Consider the following 26221-nt stretch of genomic DNA (forward strand, 5'->3'; position numbering starts at 1 on the left):
CTCAACCGTCCATCAAGGTAGAGTCATAATTGGAAAAGATCTCCTATTTAATAACCAAATCAATTAGGTATATCTTACTTCCTATAGAAAATAAGATTCCTAATTAGACCACATTACGGGAAAGGAAATAGGATTGAGGGTCAAGTAACGACCCTTAAGGTATTTTCTTACAATCTCCCACTTGGTCGTTAGGAATATTCATTAATATTTTCATTAGAAATCATAAGGCGCGCATAAAAAGATAAACCTGTCTTTAGTCGGTTGCTATAAGTGCCTTGATTAATCTAGTAGTTAATGTGAGTCATGGCGGTTACATCATTTTGCAACATGCTTCCTTCCATGTACCACGTTATTAACAACTATCATAATTAGGCCATTATCAGGAGTTTTTATAATGGTCCCATAATGTCTTAAAAAGACGAATTCTGTTATCATAAGTCCAAAAAATAATATGTGTACTCAATGAAAAACAGAATGAAAAAAATGTAGAATTCTATTAAGAGCTCAATAATAAATGTCAAATACAGGCATAATAAATGGTCAGAAAAGTAATAACTAGGAGCTATCTTCAAGGCCCATACTTTCAGTGTGTTTCTGAAAAGGCTTTGGAGGTAGTCCTTTCGTAAATATGTCTGCAACCATATCATTCGTGCCTAAGTGATCAATGACAAACTTTCCTCTTCTAACATCTTGTTTCAGTGATAGATATTTAAGGTCCATGTGTTTGGCTCCCTTAGATATTCGATCATGTTTGGAGAATTGGATTGCAGCATTATTGTCACAGTAAATAGTCAAAGGCTTAGAGATGAAGCTCAAAGCCCCGAACTGAGAGACAAAATTTTGCAACCATGCTCCTTGATTTGCACCTCATAACATGCCACATATTCAGCTTCCATAGTAGATGTATAGAGCAACTCAGATTTCTGGCTTTTCCATGATATTGCACCTCCAGATAAGAGGTACACATAGCCAAGAGTGCAGTGTCTAGAATCTAAACATCCACCAAAATCTGAATCAGAAAATCCAACCATCTGTAGATGTGTTGATTTTCTATATGTGAGCATGTAATTTCTTGTTCCTTTTAAATATCTCAACACTTTCTTTGCAGCTTTCCAATGAGCGAGTCCTGGGTTACTCTGAAATCTGCCTAACATGCCAACTGCATGGCTAATGTCAGGTCTCGTGCAAACTTGTGCATACATCAAACACCCAACAAGTGAAGCATAAGGATAACTTTCCATTTCTTTACGTTCCAATTTATTCTGCGGACATTGATCAAGATCAAGTTTGTCTCCTTTATGCAATGGAACAACACTAGAAAAACATGTCATCATGCCAAATCTTTCTAGAACTTTATCAATATAGGCTTTCTGAGACAGTCCCAGAATTCCAAGTGATCGATCACAGAATATCTCTATTCCAATCACATAGGATGCCTCGCTCATATCTTTCATTTCAAAGTTCTCAAATAAGTAACGCTTAGTCTCATGTAAAAGACCAAGATCACTACTGGCCAATAAGATGTCATCAACATACAGTACCAAAAATATGAACTTACTCCCACTGATCTTGAGGTATATACATGGATCAACAATGTTTTCCTTAAAACCAAAAACAGTAATGGTTTCGTCAAACTTTAGATACCATTGCCTCGAAGCTTGTTTCAGTCCATATATTGATTTCTTAAGTTTGTAGACCATGTCTTCCTGACCTTCGATAATGAAGCCTTCAGGTTGACGCATGTAGACTTCTTCTTGCAAGTCTCCATTAAGAAAGGCGGTTTTCACATCCATTTGATGTAACTCGAGATCATAATGAGCTACTAATGCCAAGATAATTCTAAGAGAGTCTTTCCTGGACACTGGGGAAAAGGTCTCAGTATAATCAATGCCTTCTTTCTGATTAAAACCTTTGGCTACAAGTCTAGCTTTATGTTGTTCAATATTGCCATTGCAGTCGCATTTGGTTTTGAAGACCCATTTACACCCGACTGGCTTATGTCCTGTAGGCAATTGAACAACGTCCCAGACTTCATTTTCAGCCATAGATTTTAATTCATCTTTCATAGCATCAATCCATTTATTAGAATTAACATCTTTAAGGGCTTGTTTGTATGAAATCGGATCTTTAATAATCCCAATATCAGATTCTACTTGGTAAAGCAAATAATCATCGGAAATAGCTGATCTTCTCTCACGAGTAGACCTTCTTAATGCTGGTTCCTCTGGTACTTCAACCATATGATCGTTATTGGCAATAATCTCATTATGAAGTTGTGGATCATTATTTGGGTATTCCTCATTGTCAAATTGTTCGACAACTCGGAGATTCCCAACATCTTTCGAAATTGAGGGTAAAGGAATAGGTACCCTTATTTCCTAAATGACCACATCTTGCGTTTTATCACTCCCACTGATTTTGCCATTTTCATAGAATCTAGCATTTCCGGTTTCAACAATTCTTGTACTATGGTTAGGACAATAAAACCTATATCCTTTGGACTTCTCAGGGTAACCAATAAAGTAACCACTGATCGTTCTGAAGTCAAATTTCTTTTCATGTGGGTTGTAAATTTGAGCCTCAGCTGGGCATCCCCAAATTTGGAGATGTTTTAAACTAGGTTTCCAGCCTTTCCACAGTTCAAAAGGGGTCTTTGGAACTGCTTTGCTAGGAACCCGATTTAAAATGTAAACAGCGGTTCGTAAAGCATCCATCCACAAGGATATTGGTAAATTGGCATGACTCATCATTGATCTAACCATTCCCATATAAGTACGATTTCGCCTTTCAGCTACACCATTCTGCCATGGAGAACCAGGCGTTGTGTATTGGGCCACAATTCCAAGTTTTTTAGAGAAGTTTTGCAAAAGTTCCAGGATGTTGTCCTGTTTCATCATACCTTCCATAAAATTCACCACCTCTATCTGATCTTATGATTTTCACTTTTCTATCTAATTGCCTTTCAACTTCAGTTATGAACACTTGTACAGCGTCCACAGACTGAGATTTTTCATGCAATAGATAGAGATAACAATAACGTGAGGAATCGTCGATAAACATAATGAAATACTTCTCTCCTCCAAATGTTGGAACGTCAAAAGGTCCACAAATATCTGTATGTATGATTTCAAGAAGCTGTGTACTTCTTGTGGCTCCTTTCTTTGTATGTTTAGTTTGCTTTCCTTTAATGCAATCTCCACATGCTTTATGATTGGTAAAATCAAGACTTGGAAGAATTTCATCTTTCACCAATCGCTTTATTCTTTCAATGGAAATGTGTCCCAGCCTTTTAAGCCACAAGAAATAAGAGTCGTTTTTAGACGACTTATGTTTTGTTTCACCATTAGTATGCAGGGTGAGATGGGTTTCTGAAATTTGACTAGCAAGATTAAATCTATAAAGTCCATCAATTAGAATTCCAGAACCAATACGGCTAGAATTTAAAAATAAATTAAAACAACCATCTCCATGATTAACTTTAAAACCAGCACTATCAAGTTTACTTACTGAAACTAAATTACGAGAAATAGATGGAACATAAAGAGTTTGAAATAAATCTAACTGAAATCCACTATCCAAAATAAGACGATAAGTGCCAATAGCTTCAACTGGCGCTTTGTCTCGGTTTCCCATAAATAAAAAGTTTTCACTTGGGCTTATGGTTTGGGTCGTAAGAAATCCCTGCATGGAATTTGAAACATGAGCATTAGCACCAGAATCAATCCACCAAGCATGAGAAGTAACATAAGAAAAGTTTTATTCAAAAAAGCTTACGAAACCCATAGGGTTACCTTTCTTTTCGAACCATTCCTTTCGTTTTTGGCAATCTTTCTGAAAGTGTCCAGGTTTATTGCAAAAATTGCACCTGGCCTCTTTCTTTGCCTTCTTCTCTTTTGATTGATTAGAATCATTCATTTTGGGTGGTGCTCTTTTATGGCTTGAGTTATGCCTTTTCTCAACTTTAGATCCAACTCCTTGGACAAGATGTGCAACCTTAATACCTTGTTGGTTTAGCCTGCCCTCTTCTTGAACCAATTTATTAGCCAACTCATTCACCGTCCATTTATCCTTAATGGCGTTGTAATGAATTTGGAAAGGTCCATACTGAGAGGGCAAAGAATTTAGGATAAACTGAACGAGAAAAGAATCGTCCACCATCATTCCTAAATTCTTTAGCTTTGCCGCAAGGTTCGTCATCTCAATGACATGATCATGCATTGAGAGTGTGCCATCAAACTTCATGGTTGTAAGATCTTCCATAAGTTACCCCGCAAGGGATTTGTCTGCAGTCTTAAACCGATCTTCTATTACTTGTAAATAATCCTTAGCATTTATCGGTTTAGGTAGGGAAGTTTTGATGTTTCTAGCAATTGTCATACGTAAAAACATAAGACTCAATCTGTTAGACTTCTTCCAAACTTTATGGAGAGCCTTTTGTTCATCATTACTTGTTTCTGTAAGAAGAGCTGGCTCTTCAATTTGAAGAGCCAAATCCAGATCAAGTACTCCCAAGGTGAATTCAACTTTCTCTTTCCATTCTGATAAGTTGATTCCCGTGAGAAGTGGGACAGATGAGACAGATGATGACAAATGCGCAGGAAAAGATGCTGCAATTTGTAGAGATAAGAATAAATTTTAAGGCATTCAAAACATAAACAACACATACAATTTGAATATATATGACAAGAAAATATAGTGCTCCTGTGGGACGTCACTATAAATTCTACAAATAATACCATTAAAAGTCATAATATTCATCATGCATAATTAAGTAATATATTTACTTTAATTAGACACATAAAAAATCTGTGGATTTTCTTAGTCTATATATAAATTACTTCTTTATTATTAATCAAAATATAGTTTTTAATTATCTGTGGACAATTAATTATTTATATATTGACTAATAAATCATAATAATGATAATATAATAAAATTATAATTTATAGTCTTTAATTGAAGTTTACAGCATAATTTAACACATTAAATTTCTTTAATATGAACCTAAGTGAATACAGTTCATCAGTTATAATGTATACAACAATAAATTCAAAATTGACAATACCACGTACACAACTCAATTAGAAAGTAAATTAATGTTTAAGTTCTATTTTGAATTTGCAATTTGATTCATATGCATGCAGAGTCATAAAAAATATGACTATATATATATAAAGTTTAATAAACAGTTGTTTATATTTTGTTTTACTTTCATCATTAAAACCATTAATGTTACCAACAACTATAATATACACAGCTACCATAAATTAAAATCAAGGCCAATTAAACAATAAGATCAAAAAAAAAATGGTAAAGCACAACATTACAATTGTTTGCACTTGATTATTCATTAGCAGTTGCCGAAAAATAATAATTATTATTATTATAAAACAAAAGTGTTGTCATAATGTTTCGTCTGTCATTAAGATTAAGTGCAAATACATTAGATAATTTATAAATTCTTGCACTAATAAGGCGATCATTAAAACAGAAATTTTACAATTGATTATATAAAATTGATTATGACAATTTAAGTCTATTTTATTTTATGGACAATCATGTGTTCGATAAACTAAGCTCTGATACCACATGTAAGTTAATTTACATGAACCCTAAGATCTTTGAACAAACATGATAATCACAAATAGACTAATATAAAAGAGAGATAGAAGAATACCTCCTTCCATAGCGATTACGAATGCGGAACAATAGAATATACACTATAATGAAGAGTTTCGGTTTCTCTCCTCTTGCCTATATATCTTTTAGTTATGTGTTTGTTGGTGTGATTTTGTGATGGTCCAAAAGCACTATATATAGGAGAAGAGAGGACCGAAATTCCAATTAGGATTTCCCCTAAAACTTAATCTCAACCGTCCATCAAGGTAGAGTCATAATTGGAAAAGATCTCCTATTTAATAACCAAATCAATTAGGTATATCTTACTTCCTATAGAAAATAAGATTCCTAATTAGACCACATTACGGGAAAGGAAATAGGATTGAGGGTCAAGTAAGGACCCTTAAGGTATTTTCTTACACCACCATATGATGGGACGTCCCCATTTTGCGTCCACCAATTGCACAAGACGTCCCATCATATGGTGGGACGTTTTGTGCAAACGTCCTACCATATGGTGAGACGCATTTGGGGACATCCCCAAGAAATTAATTTAAAACAATACAAAAATATATCTAAAAAATTTCCAAAATTTTAATACTTGTTTTTCGATGAATTGAAATCGTAATCAGCCATTATAATTTTGGGATTGAAATAAGACTGAGAGGAAACAAATTATTATGCTTTGGTTCAAGGGCAAAAGGGTAATTTAGAGGGACGATACCTAATAACTAGGCGGTATATAATAATACCATTTTTACATCAACACAGACATATAGATCTAGTTAAGAAAACGCGACTTATACTACGATTATAAGTGAGTAAGTGACTTAGGGGTATTTGTTTTAATTTTTTTGTGGAAATTTTAGATTTAAAAAAAAATCATTAAAGCGTTTGCTGAGATTTTTTTTAAGAATCTTTTTAAAAAAATTTAACCTCCAACAACTGTTGTTGGAAAACTCTATTTTAGAGTTTTTTTGACATCAGTTGATAGTTGTTTTAATATTTTAATTATTTAGACAAAATTATTTTTAATAGAATATATCGTTTATATAATAAATAAAATTATTTAAATTATTTTTAATACTCTAATCATTTATATATTATATAAAATTATTTTATTTATATAAACAACTATCAACTGATGTCAAAAAAATCTAAATAACTTTAAATTAAATGTTACTTTTCATAAAATAATAATTATTAATGTTTTTATTATATATTATATAATATAATATATTTATAATTTAATATATAAAATTAAATATTGTGCCTCTTACGGTCATTTTATATATAAACAACAACAAATAATCAAATCTCACCAATTGCGTATGATATCAGCTATCAACTATCACACAACAGCTAATAACTATCAGCAACGACTAATAGCTACCAGCTATAAGAAATAGCTGAACCAAACAGGCCCTAAGAATCAAATAATTGCATTAAAGTCGAATACAAACTTAATTATCAAAAAATCTGCAACTGGAACCTCATAAAAAAACCTGAGTAAATTAAGAAAACTTTATAAACATGATTCGTTATGAATCAAACAAAGTGAGTGCCCAGAACCATAAAACCTTGATCGGATTTGAAAAATACTCTCAATTCATAAAAACATATCACAAAACACTCAAAAAAACACATACATATCTCATTAAAAAAGAAAAAAGAAATTTCATTTAACAAATTAAAGGGAGATTCAGGCCAATAATGGTATGTTGGTTGTTTTTAAGGCAATTTAGACCAACATGTTAATAACATACACGATTAAATATCTAATTGTGAATTTGATTTTGATTAAAATTGGTGTGTATGTAATTTGTTTAAATTGTCCATTAAATTGTCTTGTCAATAGTTAAATCTATAGCCCAATCTAAGGCGGGTGGAAAGAGCGGTTTTTGTCTAAGGCGGGTAGAGAGGTGCTTATTAAATCTATAGCCCAATCTATCCCAACTTATATTATGAGTTGTTTTGCACTGCCTATCTCGCTCTGTGCTCAGATGCAGAGCATTATAGCTAAATTTTGGTGGAGTGGTAGCGATGATAAAAGAAAGATTGCCTGGGTTAGTTGGAAGAAAATTTGCAAAGCAAAGAAGGAGGGAGGCCTCGGATTTCGCAATCTGCGAGCTTTCAACCTTGCGATGCTAGCGAAACAGGCTTGGCGGTTCATTCAGTCTCCTCAATCACTCTGTGCTCGGGTATTTAAAGCCAAATACTTTCCCCATGTAAGTTTTCTTCAAGCTTGCTCAAGACCGGGGTCTAGTTATGCATGGAACAGTATTATGGAAGGAAAAAAGATTATAGACTCAGGGATAGCGTGGCGGGTAGGTGATGGCAAGTCGATTGATGCTAGGAAGGAGAGCTGGATTTCCACGGCTAAGTATATGAAACCCCTCGGCCAAATTAATGTGCCTGCGGACTGCAAGGCCAGCGACTTTATTGATGCTTCCTCTGCAACGTGGGATAGAGATAAGTTAGCAGCTACTTTTAGTCCACAGGAAGTAGGTAACATTCTGAGGCTGCCCCTTAGCAGGAGATTGCCGCCGGACAAGCTCTTTTGGCCGCTTAACAAGCACGGTTTTAACACTGTTAAATCTGGTTATTACAGAGCTTGTGAGATTATTAACAAAGACGAAGCTAGTCCTTCTACGGTTGATGATCAGAACGGGTTGTGGAAGCTGTTGTGGCGATGTCCTATTCTGCCTAAGATTAGGCATTTCCTATGGCGAATTTGCCATGGTACCCTCCCATGCAATGATAACTTGATGAAAAGGTCAGTCCCGGTGATGAATGTTTGCCCTAGGTGCGGAGATATGCAGTAGACAGATATGCACGCTCTAAAGGACTGCGATGAAGTTAGGGGTCTATGGCTATTATCACCATTGAGCTTAAGAACAGACTCGTTCCAAGCCTCTTCGATGGTAGAATGGTTGACAACAATGTTCACCGTGCTGAAAGGGGTAGATATTCAGGACTTTCTCACGTGCCTCTGGGTTATCTGGAATGATCGGAACAACATTGTTTTTAACAATAAGCGCATGCATGTTTCTATGATGTTTTAGTGTGTTGCAGAGTTTCGCCGGAGCAACCTGAAGGTGCAGAAAGGTACTGCTCGTCGTGATGATGGATCTGAGGTGTGGCAAGCTCCTCCGGTTAACGCGGTTAAAGTTAACTCTGACGCAGCGGTGGTTATCCAAAAAATCTGTCTGTGGCGGCTGCTGTCTGCCGTGATGCCTCTGGTAAGGTTTTAAAATGTGGAGTAAAAGTATTGCATGGCTCTGTTGACGTAGAAGTTGCTGAAGCACAAGGCATCCTGTTAGGTTTGCAGTTGGTCGGGGACATCCAGGGAGTGCAGGTTATCGTCGAGTCTGATGCTCTCAACGTCGTGCACAGGTTACAGCAACCATGGGCAACATTAGACTATACCCAGCTCGTTGTTGAAGATTGCTTAGAGTTGGCTAAGGATAAAGAGGTGGTGTTTCGTCACATTCAGAGAAATGGTAATGTAGTTGCCCATGCCCTAAATGGGATGTTTTCTTCGGTAAGAATAGATGTTTTGTCGGTGAAATCCTTTTTCCGGTTAATGAGCTTGTAAACGTTATTCATTGATTAATAAAGCTCATTTTTTCTCTAAAAAAAATAGTTATTTGGTTATGAGCAATTGTAGATAATTGCAATCATGATCATTAATTATATATGTATGATGTGAAATAAAAAAGAGCATGATTCGAGTATTAGAGTTTCATCCAATTCCATAATTGGATAAAAGTATATGCTTTATGAATTAAGTATAAGATTTTAATTTTATTTAACTTAATTATATGAGCTCAATCAGTTTTATACTGACTCGTGTTCCCTCTTGTTTATTTAAGAAAATCATAGTCAATTCTGAAAGTATATTTCTAAATATTTTACTCCTTATAAGTATTTATGAAAAGAGTATGTGAAAAATATTTTATTTTAGAATTCGCAGTAGTCTTAAAAGTCTTGTTTTTATGTAAATTTTAATATATAAATATACGCTTCTTATTGATATAAGGTGCATTACTTCAGACAATAAATGAATACATGGTTTGAGCTTTAATTTAATAAAGAAAATAAGATAATAGCTCTCATGTTTTATGAGGAAACTAATTTATGATTAAAAGTGATGCTAAAATGTAAAAAGTGTTAAGATTTGTTACGAATTTCAGAGGTACTATTCTGATTTCCTAACACATGTCACGGGCCGTGAAATTTGATCCTGACGCTATCGATACAACAAATGTATCTAATACATTTACAAATAAATGATAATTTAAAACATTCCATGGCATGAAGAGAGAATCCCAATTATCAATAAAGGAGCAGAAAGAAACACCTCTTACTATAATAGACCAAAGTAGCACTTTGCTCCTTTAACTTATAAGCAATGGGCAATTAACACATAAATTAACTTTGTCGGTAAATTAATACATGAACTTGGTAATTATGGACAATTAGCCCATTTTGGCAAATTAACTTACAAGTTAAGGGGGAAAATTTCCAATTTAGGATACAATTAACTCACAAATTAAAGGGGTAAATTGCCAAAATGGGGCAAATTGCCCATAATCACCAAGTTCGTGTACAGATTTGTCCATAAAATTAATTTATATGTTAATTGCCCATTGCTTACAAGTTGAAGGGGCATATTGCCACTTAATGTATTTGAATTATAAAATCTCAAATTCCAAATCAGTTAGAATAGAGAACTTTGATTACAAGGACAAGCCAGCTATCCGGAGATAGAATTAACTTTCTACAAAGAAAGTTTTGATTTGAACTGCTGAATCACATGGTTCTAAGTACCAACAAATAGACTACACTTGGCTAAGAGAAGACCATAATATCTTATCTTAAAAGACTTTAATTTGCAGCCCATATCTGAGAAGCTTCAATAAGATCAATCTACTCTTTATTCAAACGCATCCACGAACTTTTGTGAAAAATGATTTTCAAGTTTGAAATCAACTCAGAACAACAAAGACTTCTGATTAAATTCTTAAGCCGAAAAGGATAAAAAAAATAAAGGTATCTTCTGCAAGTTAAAGTAAAAAAATTTATTCCGAATTAACAGAATAATATCATTCATTAATAATGTCATAACTTTGAGTCTTCTAAAGGATATATTAAAGGCCTTCTGCAGCTCAAACAAACAGATAAAGGAAGTTAGAATCACCCTAGCGGACTCGCTAATTAAGCTTAAAACGGCCAATCAAATTTTCACTTACCAAAATTTAAAGAAAGCTTATAACTTGCCCATTCTTAAAATAAGAAGTTATTTCCTATATTTTTTAGTCATTGGAATTTTCTTTGGAAGTTTTTAAAAATAAGAAGAATTTTTAATAAAAAAATTCGAAAAGGAATGAAAAATAAATTGAAAATAAAATTTTAATAAACTGATTGTAAAATTTAAAAGAATTATAAAATGAAAGGTAAACTGAAAATAAAATCTTAGTAAACTGATTATAAATTATGTTCAAAAGATTAAAGTTTTTTAAAGTGGAAAATATATTGAAGATAAGTTTAAAATAAGCTATGTAATTCAATTAATTTATTAAAAATTTATAAAAGAATTTCATAAAAATAATTTTCCGGTTTTCCAGTTTGAGGTATTAAAAGAATTTTTGACCAGTGTTTAAAAAGTTCAAGTTTTTTTCCTTTTTTTTACAGTTTGAGGTATTAAAAGAATATTTTTCTTTTTTTTTTCCAGACTGATTATAAACTACTTTTATAAGATTAATCTTTATAATACAAACTAACTGAATGTTAACGTGATTTTTTTATTTGAACTTTTTAACGGATCAAATAGAACCAATCAAATTAGGTTGAATCAAAGCAAATCGAACAAAAACAACAATGGATAGAGATGGTTTAGAGCCAATGGATGGTGGTGGTTGTGGTTGTTGGTGGTGCATTAATGCGGTTATCTTTTTGCCAAAGCTTAAAGCAGATGCAAAGTGAGGTTGATTGTGGTGGTGATTGTGTGATATTTTTTTTTACCAAATAAAGATATTATTAATACTGTAAATTTATATTGTTATAAAGAGTTTATTGATACACAAAATCGCAAGTGTACGATATCGATAAATCAAGTAATATAATGATAAGTAAAAGTCGAACCCACGAGGAATTGAATCTAGTACCAAAATAGTTAACTAATTATTATTTGAACTAACGAATTTGATTGATTTGATTTTTAATTAATTAAACTAAAACTGAAAATAAAATAAGGAAATACGATGATAAAAAGCAAACCTAGAATATTGTTTTTATATGGGAAATCCTTCAAATCTTTATCTAATCTCTATCAATCCTAACTTTAATTATTCTTTGCAATGGCGGATAGATCTAACCTCGTTAACCCCCTATTTCGTAGACGATGTTAACCTATTGTTTATAACTCGATTACCCCGAATCGTCCTTACTGTCACGGCTTAGAGGACAATAGAAAATAACCCGACAATCATAAACAAAGCATTAAGAAAAGTTATCCACACATGCCACGCAACGCAAACATAGTGGACGGACTCATGTTTTATAATTACGTTCTTATTATCTTTTCCAACCAACTTGCTTTAATGACGTTTACTCACAAATCGATTTTTAATCATGTAATTGGTGATCAAGTAATTACAAGCATTAATCCCAATAATAAGAATTGCAAGAATAAAGAAAGATAGAATATTAAATTTCAGATTTGAATTAAACCCATACTACTCACAATATCCTAGATTTAAAAGATTTAGCTAGACATAATTGAAGAAATTAATAAATCAAAAGTAATGAACATAATTAAATAATATGAAAGAAAATACTTGAATTAAAAACCTGGAATTATTCGGAACACAAGTCTTCGAATCAAAGCTTCGAAGAATTAAGACTTGAAAATAAACTAAGGACTAAAAGAAAATTAACCTAAGACAAATTGTTTGTAGAATAGAAAATAATGAAAAACTCGATAGAATACATGATCTTGAGATGTCTTTATATAGTGGAAGAGTCCTTGATGTGTTGCAAGAGTTGTAGTTGAAATCGGATCCAAATCCGCGTTGAAAAAGGATTTTCACGTTTTTAGGTTCGTAGGTAATCCGGGCCAGTTCCTCAATAGTGCCTGGTTCCTAGGAACTCGGCACTTTTGAGGAATTGGCCACAAAGGATTCGCAGAAAGTAATCCGGGCCAGTTCCTCAATAGTGCCTGGTTCCTAGGAACTAGACACTTTTGAGGAACTAGGCACTTTTTCCAGCTTTTTTCAATTTGCTCCAAATTGCTACGCTTCACTCCATACGCATAAATCTACAAAATAAACACCTTTCCAAGCATAATATCCTTACAAATATACAATAATACTATATCAAATACTTGGAAAAACCCTATATAAAATATGCGTATCATTTATCGGCCAAAACAAATAAAAGATAATGAATAACTCCTAATAAAAAGGATTTACGAACTTTTTAGCCATTTTATGGGCTATCAAATTACACATTCGCTTAACAAAAATTAAAAATAATGATAAACAAATGGTATATAATATAACAGTGTAAATTGTCTCTGTCGATCCAATTTTCTTTTGCTCCACAGTTTCAAACAATGTTTAACCTGAAACTAATAAATACCACAATAAATAATAGAATTTAAAATTAAATACATAAATAATACTCACCATATATATGCAGTCATCGAAATAGAAAAATGTTTCGAAAATTGAGATTTTTATCATACCTGCATTGCTTATAAAGAATAAAATAATCTCATGAAAAAGAAGAATAACCTCATAAAAGAAGAGGTTTAACGTCCTCACGAGGGCGAACAATAACCCTACAACGGAAGATAAAAACCCGCACAACGGAAGATATAAACCCCACAACGGAAGACATAAATCTCACAACGGAGGACATAAATCCAACAATGGAGGACAATAACCCCACAAGGGAGGAATTAAAGAATTGATAAAAAAAATTAAATTCAATTATATAAATTATTGTACATATAAAAATAAGAGATTGGAAAAATATTTATATACTAATTGAGATCAGAGAAACCTTCAATCGATAGATAAAAAAAAAATTGCAGTGAAGAAGAAATTAAATTAAATTAAAAACTTTTAAAATAGTAAGTTGAAAGAGCATAAAATCAAACTCCAAAAATTCAAACTCATGGAGCCATAATTCGAAGTTGAATATTCAAATTATCCATTTCTAATAGAAATAATTAAAGAGATTTTGTACATCAAGAAACTAATTCACATAAAGGACTTCTTTTAAAAAATATTGTAAAACAGAAAACAAACAAATTGAAACCAAAGAGATTTTAATTGCACTTACTGATGAACAATTTGCCTAATAAAATTTGATAAAATAAAATAGTTTTAAAGTTGTTTCATTTTCGGTTTTAAGGTCTCGTAGTGAAAAGAAAAAACATACTCAAATCATCTGTAATGGTGGAAAAGTATAAAAATATGACACCTTTTTCTGCCTTAAACATACAAACATTCATGGTAATTTTTTTAGAATTTAAAAATTTCAGAAAAATGTAAAATATAAAATCTACTATAACCAATTTAAAAGTTCAACAAACAAATTAAAAAATTATCGTTATTACCTCAAACTGGAAAAAAAAAAGGAAAAAAATTTAACAAAATAATATATTTTGAAGTTAAGGAAATAGCACCACCAGTGTTTAAATTTATCATGGTTGTCAAATCCAAACCGGACTGACTGGTTCAACCAATAATCTGTGAACTGGCCAGGTTATCGGTTCGGGTTGCTCTAAAACCCTTTTAATTAGAGACCTGTTAATTTTCTATTGAACCGGCCGGGTAACCATCAAATTGGACCAGTTAACCGGCCAAATAACCCGATAATCTGGTCCGGTTCGATCAACCACAAAAAAACCAGTGTCCTTAGAAAAAAAATAAGAAATTTAAATGACTTAGGTGGCAGACGTAATTAATATTTTCAACCTGAAAACTTGTCATATATGTATTATTTGATCTAAAAACTAATTTTTAAAGTGAAAGTATGTATGTGTGATCAATTTTTAAAGTAAAACTTGTAAAATCCGATTGTCACATGTCAACTTCCGGCTGCCAGTTAAGCATTTTTGACCTGAAATATCAAAATGGAAAAAAATGGAAGTTCAGTGCTCAAAATGAAATAAAAAAATAGTTTAGTGACTGAAATGAAAAATTCAAAAGTTCATGATGGTTAGAATCAATTACCCGTTTCTTATTTTATAATATATATGATTAATAATAATTATAATTTTATATTTATTTATTTTTATAACATGGGTTTAATTCTGGTTGAACCCCGGTTGAATCTTTAACTCTTGACTCTTTAGTCTCATCGGTTTTATCACCGGAACAGGTTTGACAACGTTGAAATTTATTATTAGTGCCAGAATATTAATTTGAAAATAATGAATCAAAAAATAAGATTTGAAAATAAATGTACTATTTGAATCATCCATTTCAAAATTTTGAACCACAAACTCCAAAAACCAGTTATGAACATTGAAATTGTTATAAGAGAATAGCGGTAAATTGAAAGAAAGACGATAAATTTCGGTAAATTGAAAGTTTATCGAAAATCGAAAACTATAAATATTGAAGAAGAGATGATATCACAATTTCAATAACAAAGTTAAAAATGCAAGAAAATTTGAGTAGTTAACTTATACTTTAAATGAATTGGATTCTCTACTAAAATTGTGTTGGTTAACTAACCATTATATAAAATAACTGCCATTGATTTGTTCAAAAAATCAGTTCTATAATCATTTCATTAACTCAAAGAGAATTGGAAAAGACAAAGTTACAATGATTTTGCAATCCAATAATAATTTGCAGTTTGATGTTGGCGAAGAAATGAACGCGATAAATAGCAACTTAATCCCTTGATAATTTGAGAATTCCATTTCACCATGTTTTGAATTTGCAGCTGACATTGGTGGTTTAATCATTCACAACTTAATTCATTGTAGAGAAGATAATTCAAATTATAGATCCATTTTATAGTCAACTGTGCATGTAACAAATTGACAGCCGACGGTTATTGACAGTTTCTATTGATGTTTTCTCTTCAATTTTTCAAAACCCTTTCTATGCGCCTTAAGATGCTCTTTCAAAATGTTCAATTTAAGATGCTCTTCCAATTCCTTCAATTCCACACCATTGAAGAAACTGCTCACTTATTCGTTTTAAAATTCGTCTGATCTGTTTGTTCTTCATTGAAGAGAATTTTTATGGTTCGTAAGTTAATTCTACATTTTGTTGTCTTTTTGGACTTCTTCGAGTAGTGGTGGTGGTTTACTCACCAAATTGTTTCAAATTGAATTATTTTACTGTTGTCATATTCGACAATGAAAAATGAGGCTGACGAACGACATCGTCAGGTGAAGAAGAGGAAAGTGAGCATTTTATGCAATCTTATTGGATGTGACTGTGAGTGTATATGTAAAATTAATGAGATGTTGACATATGTAAGGGATAAAATTTTCATATTTTAATTAAAATTTCGTTATTTTGAATTATGAAATATAAATGTAATTTTTTTAATTTTTTTGAAATTTGCATAAAATATTAATGAGAAACAAATATAAACAAAATGTAAAATTTAGTGATTTGTGTTGACAACACATGTTTATAGAACTAGCCCACAAGAAAGCCTAACAAACCCCAGTACAAAAACTAAACCCAGCATACAACTATTAAGATTGCGGTTAAAAGTACAGAGAGAGTTTTATATGATTGTCCAATCACTTAAAACTTTTTATTTTTTTGTCATTTTTTATTTATTGATAAAATTGATTTTGATTTAAGTTTAATAAATATATTTTTATTGTAGCTAACTATTCAAAAAATATTCATTTATTTTAACTTTTTTTATTTATGACAAATGTTTTTGATTTAATCCCTTTTAACCTAATCTCGTCAAGTAATTTTGGATTTAAAAAGGTTAGATTTCATTAAAAATGAAAACTCAGAAAAAATTGATCCTTTTTAAATATGTAAATTTATTTAATTTGTTACAATTAAAATATCTAAAAAGGATCGATTATGTAAATTAAATAAATTTGTTATTTTATTAAATTTGATATATAAATTGTTGAATAAAATTTAAATAAACATATCTTTTTAAAAATTTAATAAAATAAAAAATTAATTTAATTTGCAAATTGTGTTTTATGAAACTGTTTGAAACGCTTGAAAACTGTTTGAAATCTTTGTCAACTGTGTGAAGCTGTTTCTTTGAAACTGTTTGAAACCTTTACAAACTGTTTGAAGCTTTTTTTTGAAACTGTTTGAACACTTGTAAACTGTTTGAAAACATTCTATTAACTTTTTTATATGATAATAAAACTGTGTTTTAGAAATTTTTTGAAACCGTTTAAAATTACATTTGAAACTGCATTTGAAACTGTTTGAAACCGTTTTTAAAGATTTTTAATGAGAACAACTAAAGTTATAATTTACAGTTTTCTTATTTTTGGAGAAAGTTATGATCGTTGGATTTGAATTCGAAGTATAATTTGAAGCGATTTGATTACGAATTAAAAATTCGAGCGGATCAGAAACTAATTTGAAACTCATAATAAATTTTTAAGAAATAAATGGAATGATAGAAATTAATTTGTTGAATTGTTATGAGCAGAAAATTTTGAATTAATTTGTTGAATAGTTATTTTTCTTTGATTAAGAAGAAGAAGAAAAAGAAATAAGAAGAAGAAGAATAAGAAATAAGAAAAAGAAAAAATGACGATGTTTGCATATGGAGCAAATAGAGAGTACAAAAATAAAAAAGCAGAGTAAAAAAATAAAGATATAACACTCTGAGATAGGAAAATTAAATTGAAAAATAGGGCTTAATAAATGCTATTATTATTATTTTTTAGATATTTTGTTAATTATCTCTTTTTTTTTAATCAGCCACTAGCTGTGCTGGTATGAGGCTGAGGAAGAAGAAATAAAAAAAAACATTTCTTAGGTTAAATTGTTGGGTTCATTTCTTTTAGTTTTGAAACATATTTTAATTTTTAAAAGATCTTTATCAATTGTGAAAGGCTTTTATAAATGGAGACTGATGCAAAGTAATATGGGCTTATCATAAGATACACTAGTGTTTTCAAATTATACTCGTTTTTCTAAATTATATTTATTTTTTTAATTTAATTACGATTTAAATATTTTTCATAAGATACACCAAATTTTATTTTTTTCCAAATTCGTACACACTGCTAAGATGACACTCATTCATTTAGATAGAGGTCATTCTTAACCAATAAATGAATGTCACGTCAACACTGTGTATGAATTCAGAAGAAAAATAAAAATTTATATATTTTTATGATGAGTTTTAAAAGGCGTGATTAAATTGGAAAAACGTATAAAATTGGTGAGTTTTTATAACAATAACTCTTTATAATACTGCCACTTTTTGCAAAGCAATTATTAATATAATTGTTTATATTTAAATCTGGACACTTTACCAATTTGATTAATACTAGTTGCTATTTATTTTTTATAAAGAATTAGTTAGTTTTTAAATTTCATTTTCTAAATCGGCCTTAAACATTGGTAATTCTAAACCAAATTTTCATTTTCTAAATCGGCCTTAAACACTTGAACGCCTTAACCACTTAAATTAGACCTTAGTGTCAATTGCTATAGTTAATAGATGGATACTGAATAAAATTGTAAAGGCCTAATTACTTAAAAACCACCCACCTTTAGACCTAGAAAAAAATTCAATTGTACACTAGTTTGGGTTTTTATATTTCATCTCTACCCTCGAGGCATTAAATTGACTTCTTTTTATTTGAATTTTTTTAAATAATTCTTTATTTTTAGCATATATTCTAATTAGACGTTAAACTTATTATTAGTACAAAAAGACATTATTTCTCACAAAATTTAACAAATTATAATATATTTTTTATTTAATTTATATTAATTATCAATAAATGTTCATAATTAAAAACTGTAAAAAGGTACCTTTCAAATAAAATCAAATAAATTTATTTTAAAAAAATAAATATCGGACGGACTTTTCTTCCTTCCATGGAAGGAGGAGCAGCTGCTCCTCCTTCTTTTGAAGGAGGAAATTCGAGATCGGGTGGCGGGTCCGAAGAAATCTGGTGACAGGTCCAATGGAAGCGTTTTATTATGTATTTATTTTTAAATTAAAAATAAATTAATTTTTAGGAGGTAAACAACTTGTTTGTATTTTTTTTAATAGAAAAAAATATGAAATAACCTTTGTATTTAGTTGTTTTCAATAAATCATCTTTTAAAAAAAAATTGGGGTAGAGGTGAAATATAAAAATCCAAACAAGAATACAACTGAATCTTTTTCTTTATTAGAGTATAAACGAAAAAAAAAATTAAGGTGGTTTTTAAATAATTAGACCAATTGTAAATATGCACAGATGGCTGATTATCTATATATCTTTTGTTCCTTTTCTTTTCATAAAGTCTTTTCAATATACGTTATTTTATTAATAAAATATAATTAAATTTAATGTGTATATCTTCAATATATTTTAGCAATTATTAATATATTGCAGGTATAACTTTTATCATACTTTAGTAAATTATGGTTCATTGGACTTATTATTTTAATATAATTTAATAAATTAAAGTTTAGGGATTAAAGTGGATGATAAGAAATATGTGATGATTAAATTGAACCAAATTAAACCAATAATTCTGAAACCAAGTTTAACCTAAATATCTATGATATTTTCAATAAAAATTACTAATTTTAAATATCATTTAATCTTTTCTCTTCCCAAATCAATTCAACTCTAATTTCAAAAAATTAATTAGATTAAAATAAATAAATATTTTTTAATTATTGTCACTTGATTTTATTGATAATTATTAAATTTTGTTTTTAGTCTTTTTGAGAATATCTCAAAAAAGAATTTTATGAAAACTAATTAAAATTAAAATGGATCAACTTAGATAACAAATATTTGTTATTAGAATATTAAAAAATACCAATTTTTATGATTAAAAATAATTTGGCGACAATTTCGCCAAAAAAGAGGTTTTATAGAGTTTGATTTTGCGAATATAATTGTGCATCCTTAATAAAAAAAATTTATTGACTCGTAATCATCAAAACACATAGAGAAATTAATGTATTAATGTATCCGGGCTTCTCGGCGAGTTATCTAGTAAAACAGAGGTTAGAGTGCTGATCAGACGTTAGTCACTCTGATGGTAAAATCACTCTAGGCTTTATGTTGTGTGTTTTAGACATAACTCAATCTCTTTATGCAGTGGTGAAGAGGGAATACCTAGTATAATAAAGGGTTAATTACATATAAAATCACCACCTTTATACGATTTTTCAAAAATAACACGACCTTTAAAACGTGTCAATTCAGGGCATCACCTTTCATTTATTTTCAAAAATAACATGGGCACGTTTTTAGATAAAATTTTGCTGACTTGGACACCCAATGTGAGTGCCACGTGTCATGCCACGTCAGCAAAAATGCCACTAAAAATGTGCTCATGTTGTTTTTGAAAAGAAATGAAAGGTGGTGCCCTGAATTGCCACGTTTTAAAGGTCGTGTTATTTTTGCAATTTCGTGTAAAGGTGGTGATTTTATATGTAATTAACCCTATAATAAATATAGGAATAGAATTTCTATTTGGATATGATTCTCAATAGGAATGAGTCTCCAGTTAGGAATATGATTCCTAACTAAGATCGTGTTCCTAAATAGGAATATGATTTCGAATATGAATGTATTTTTTAGTCATCTTTAGATAGTACAACTCTTCTAGAACCTCATGGATTTTTGGCGTTGTATTCGGATTAGGATTCCAAATCTCTAGATAAGATCCGTATTTAGATGATATTTCAAAATACTTGTGTTTACCGAGTCTTGAGGGATTCGGTCGTCTCTACTTGGGCAAATCCATAGAGGCTTGGTTTTAGATGGGCGAGTCTTTACAAAACTCGTTTCCTCTAATACGAGCTCTTAAAATCCATCCGTGAGAGGGTCCGTTATTTTTGACTTTTTACCGTTTGACGAGTTCTAAGAGTCCACTTTAGTAGGTGAATCCAATGAGACTCGGCTTATTATATAGAAATTCTTATCAACTTTGTTCTTTTCTTATGTGTTCTTTGTAGTTGTCAATTTTTTTTGATATTCTCTTTGGACGAATATGAGCCTTTCAAACTCCTCCATAAGTACACTGATTTTATAGAATTTTTATGTCAGTTTTTAAGATCTGGTCATTTATGTTTTTTTATTTTTATTATTTTCTTGAGCAATCTGCAACAATCACTTTTTTGGTAATGCTCTACTTTGAAACTATCATAAGTAGAGCGTTGTTTTTGGGGTGATTCTCTTTTTCCATTTTTTATTTTTTCTTTCCCCTTCGGGTGATTCATTAAAGGTAGATCTATACTTATGTTTTTCCTTTGCGCGAAAACTTTGTATATTGTTTTTTGAATTTTTAGAGTTAATAATTTAAATTATAAGTTATTCTGAACTCTATTTTATTCCCTTATATGAGCAAATCTCTTAGAATTAATCTAAACTCTTAGATTTTAAGGTTAATTTAAGCCTTTTATTCCCTTGTTTGGTTAAGTTCCAGAAAAATTATTGCACACAACCGTTGCGCCACGTCATTCGTGCAACAAACCAATTGTGCGTTAGCCATGTGGAAAATTGAATGATAAAAAAAATAAGTAATAATTAAAAGATTCCCTATCGCAAATGCTCATTGGCTTGATGTAAAAATGACGTGGCGCAACGGTTGCATGGGATAAACACTCTAAGTTCCATATAGTTAATTTAAATTCGGATTGTTAAGGTTAATCTAAACTTTTTATTCTCTTTTTGGCTTTTTTTTTATTCAAGATTCAGGAGAACTTATATCTTTTTTATTTTTGGGGTTTTTTTCAAGATTCGGAAGAACCTATCTCTTTTTTCATCTTCGGATTTCATTCAAGACTCGGAAGAGCCTATCTCTTTTTTACTTTTGGTATTTTTCATTTAAAATTTGGGAGAACCTATCACTTTTTTCTCTTAGGGTTTTATTCAAGGTTCGGGAGAGTCTATTTTTTTTCTCTTAGGAATTTCTTTAAGATTCGGGAAAATCTATCTCTTTTTCCTCTTTAGGTTTGGTTCTTTGGATGAGTCTTTTTTGACAAATACATTTATGGCCGAGCCTTATTAGGCTGTGTTCCTTCGTAGTTGAGCCTTATCTGGTTTATTATTCTTACTAAGCCTTATTAGGTCGAGTCCTTTCTTGATTTAGCCTTATTTAACTTTTTTTTTTGTTAAAAATAAATTGAAACAATCTTGGTATATCTCAATTTGTATACTCACTATGCCATTTTATATATCCTTCCTATAACATTCACTTCACTTTGATAATATGCAAAATTGAATCAAATCTTTTTTCGAGACTAGTTTCGCATTACGTGCTATGCACGTGGCTCGTAACGTTACTCGTCAATGAACATATTAGTAAATTTATTATAATTATATCAATTTTTTATTTATAATTAATATTAAATTAGTTAAGAATTTTTGTAAAAGTAAATATAATATATTCGGTTATTAAATTTTTTCCATACTGAATTTATTCTTATTTTGGTTTTATAATAACTATAATTAAATAATTAACTTAATTTTATTAATAATATCTTTAAAAATAATAAGATAGAAATTTAAATAATATATTGACCAAATATAGTATTTTAATTTTATAGTTCAATCAAACTAAAAGATAGGCATTCCTACTAATTTGGAGACAATTTAGTTATTTTTTACATACTAAAAACTAAATTGGAGATAATTTAGCTACCTATTCTAATTAGGACTTTAATTACAATATTTATTAATTAAATAACTAATTAGTTAATGACTGTAAAATTTTTATTTAGTAGTGAACTGAAAATGATTATTCAGTAAATTTGTCTGCCCCCCCTTCCCCCCATCCGTGCTTTTATATATAGTATAGATATAGATATAGATATAGATGAAACTATAGTTTTCCTTGATGCATCAGTTGTCATATAACCTTTCGATTTTAATGCAAATCATTAATCTATATTTTCATGAGAAATTATTACATGAATTTAGTCTATCATATCATCGGTGGATTAAGACAATCACGCTGTAATACGTTATTAAAAATGATAGTATTATTGTAATATCACGGCCAAACCCATACTAAAACTATACGACTTTTGTTCAAATAGCCCTTATCTCGAAAAACTTATTTGTCCAGTCCTTCTACTAATATTTTTACGATTTTAATGCCCTTATCTGGACGGAATGTAGAGAGTGTATCTCAATCTCCGTTTAGTGAGAGTGTGTAAGAAAAAGAATGTGACATGAAATCCACATGGAAAATAAATAATATCCAGATGGAAAAAAATTTCCACGTCCAGCAACCCCAGCTTCTTCAAGATCCACGGCATCATGTCTTCCACAAGCAGCAGCCTCCAGCGCTCAACAGCTCCACCACGCAAGCAGTTTCAATTTCAACATAGAAAAATCCAAAAACCTTCGATCTAGAATATCACCACCACCAACATATCTGAAACCACCGCCACTTTCCACCGCCTTTCTACAATCACTAAACCTTTATCAGTCAACGGCGAAATAAATCTCGCCCTTAAACATAACCAAATCAATTTACACCCGCTTTCTCACCCTCTGCGGAGGCAAATCCGGTTTAAAACCTGAGAAAATCCTCTCCTTATCTGCTGAACATAACCAAATCCATCACCAAGTTTGTATTCTCTCCTCTTAAATAAATACCCACAAATTTTTAGCAATAAGCCAATAACCCAACACCCAAAATCACAAAAATCAAAATAGAAAATAAGAGCGAAAGCCTAGGATGACGACCTTACAATCAAGGACGGACTCAAATGAGTAGCCACGGCGTAGGAAGCGTGACGATGAGATGGTGGTCGTTGAGTTTGTAAGGTTTTGACAGATCCGAACAATGATGTCTTCATTTATGTGGATGAGATTTGGAGAAAGGATAGTGGAGGTGCGGTGTGGTTATGGTGGCTGGGATTTGGAAAAAGGATAGTGGAGGTGTGTTGTGGTTAAGGTGGCTGGAATTTGGAGCAAGGATAGTGGAGGTGTGTTGTGGTTAAGGTGGCTGGAATTTGGAGAAGACGATGAATTGGTTGGAGGAGATGGTTAAATACCAACTTTACCCCTTTCAATTTTCATTTATTATTAAAAAGAATTGTGATGTGGCATTATTTGATTTTATTATACAAATATATTTTTAAAGTTAACGGCAATTTTATTAGTTAACGGCAAATTTTGTTATTTAACGGAGAGTGAGATACACTCTCTTCAAAAGGGTATTAAAATCGCAAAAAATATTAGTAGAAGGACTGGACAAATAAATTTTTCGAGACAGGGGCCACCTGAATAAAAGTCGTATAGTACAGGGGCCTTAGTATGGGTTTGGCCTAATATCACTATTAAAAAGTGTAAAAAATAACAAACAAAATTACCATAATGCCATCATTTTAATGATGTGTTATAATGTGATTAGCTTAGTCCACATATGACGTGTTAGACTAAGTCTATGTAACAATTTTTCATATATTATTTTTTAGTAATTCTATGAAACGTTTTGAACGGGTCTCAACTATGAGACGCCCCTTTAATCATATTCAGACTAAGCTCTATTCGAGCCGGGTAGGTCCCTTACAAAAGGGAAAGCTCTGATCCCAAATTTTAAACGGCTGAATACATGAGTACGGTTCGAACCCGCGACCTTACTTAAGTCAGGAAGAGCGCCTTAGCAACTTATCTGCGCTTTGGGGTTACAATTTTTCATATTATCATTAATACTAATTCATATGGTATTCACACATAATTCAAACGACTGTTACATCAAATACATCACGTGTCACATCGAGATTTCGACGGATCACACATTACACATTGAAAACTTATATCATGACGGTGCCGGTTATTACAAAAAGCGACTACCAAAATAATAATAAATAAAAAACAATTACCCATATATTAGGTCCCCCTTCCCACTATAATAAAAATACATAAAATAATGATAATAATAACAACAATAAACATTATGTAAACTATAGCATTAATCAAGAATCATAGTCCTAAAGCCAGAATCCATTAGCTTCTGCTCCATAATCTCATCTAAACGAGCACCCATTTCAGCTGTCAAATGATTTTTCCAATCACCCACCTCACCTTTTCTAAAGAATACGTTGTTCTTCATGGCCAATGGTGATTTATCCTCCCTATACCCTCCATTTTTATTCACCTCAAGATTGCTTAAATTATCAAAACTACACATCTCTATAATCTTCTGCATAACTCCGTTCTCTTCTTCTTCCGAACTAAAAGAATAACCCATGAACTCTGCTAATTTCTTCACGTAAAAACTCTCATCTTTTTTCATTTCTTCATATTTCAAGAACAATATTTTCTCAGGAAACTCTTGTTTGGCCTTCCAGTAACTTAAGACATGATCCCAGTACGGCCCGTACGTTACCACTCCATTACAAAAGAACTCGAAAGCTTCTTCTAAAGAAACCGGTTTGCAACCCATCAGTTTCATCAGCTTTGCAAGAAAAAACCACATGGAAATGAACACATCCTTAGGATCTCTCCATATATAAACAATTTTACAACCAGATTCAAGAATTGACTTCGGCAGACAAGAATAAGGCATGTGTGTGCCCACAAGTGGCATCGACATGTCTCGATTGCTCGAGTCTTTCGCAAGATCAACGTCTAGAAAAGGCACGCAATCATGCGGACCCTTGTTGAGCAACGGGCTAGTCGAGTTAATATCAAAGCTGTTTCGGGTAACAATGGCAAAAGCTAGGGCTTTAAGCCAAGTTGTACCGGTTTTCATGAAACTGGCGAGGATTATATCATCGGGTGACGGAGAATTGTACTGATCTTGAGCCGACAAGATTCCGTCGAGGAATTTTCCCATGAACCAAAATCCTTTGTACTGATAGAGATCTTCACTGTAGAGGCTCCAATCTCTTTCTCTTGGAAAAGTTGACATAATTTCTTTGTGTTTGTAATTCATTACATGAGACATTATTTTTTGCTTTTTCTCTTCACTGATCTTTGGTAAATCATCCTCAGGATTAATTTTTGGGGAATTAGGAGAAGAAAAGGACCCCATTTAATTATAATAAAAGAGAAAAGCTATAGATAAAGAGAATATAATGGATTTTGTATAGCTATATAGCCAAAGAGAAGGTGATATGTATTATGCTTAGCACACGATCATATAAATAGGGCGTATTGAATTTTTATGGTCATTAAATTTTTGTCTTATATCACTTTAGTTTGTAAAATATTAATTTATTTCAGTTTAGATACTAAACTTTAAATTATAAGCAATGATTAGTTTTTTGAATTCTTTCAGGCGGGTAATTTATCATGAAGGTATCCAAACTATCGTTTTATTGTATTTTGATGATTGAACTTTAAATCGTTTCATTTTAATTATTGAACTTTCATTTCATTTGAACAAAGGTTTTCCAGCTAAAATGCTAACGTGAAAGCCGG

At 31.2% G+C, this 26221-nt stretch overlaps 2 protein-coding genes across 2 annotated transcripts; one reads left to right on the forward strand and one right to left on the reverse strand.

Annotated features, from left to right (window-relative positions):
• The first annotated feature begins 7583 nt into the window (after positions 1 to 7583).
• On the forward strand, positions 7584 to 8444 carry LOC126672857 (uncharacterized mitochondrial protein AtMg00310-like). The gene has a single exon (XM_050366808.1). The coding sequence runs from the start codon at positions 7584 to 7586 to the stop codon at positions 8442 to 8444; it is 861 nt and encodes a 286-aa protein (XP_050222765.1).
• Positions 8445 to 24495: 16051 nt separating this feature from the next.
• LOC126671215 (flavonol sulfotransferase-like) lies at positions 24496 to 25917 on the reverse strand. Its single transcript, XM_050364951.2, has one exon. The coding sequence runs from the start codon at positions 25830 to 25832 to the stop codon at positions 24768 to 24770; it is 1065 nt and encodes a 354-aa protein (XP_050220908.1). The 5' UTR covers positions 25833 to 25917; the 3' UTR covers positions 24496 to 24767.
• Between the last annotated feature and the right edge of the window lie 304 nt (positions 25918 to 26221).

This window comes from Mercurialis annua, linkage group LG3, assembly GCF_937616625.2.
Source record: "Mercurialis annua linkage group LG3, ddMerAnnu1.2, whole genome shotgun sequence".
In the NCBI taxonomy this organism is placed as follows: Eukaryota; Viridiplantae; Streptophyta; class Magnoliopsida; order Malpighiales; family Euphorbiaceae; genus Mercurialis; species Mercurialis annua.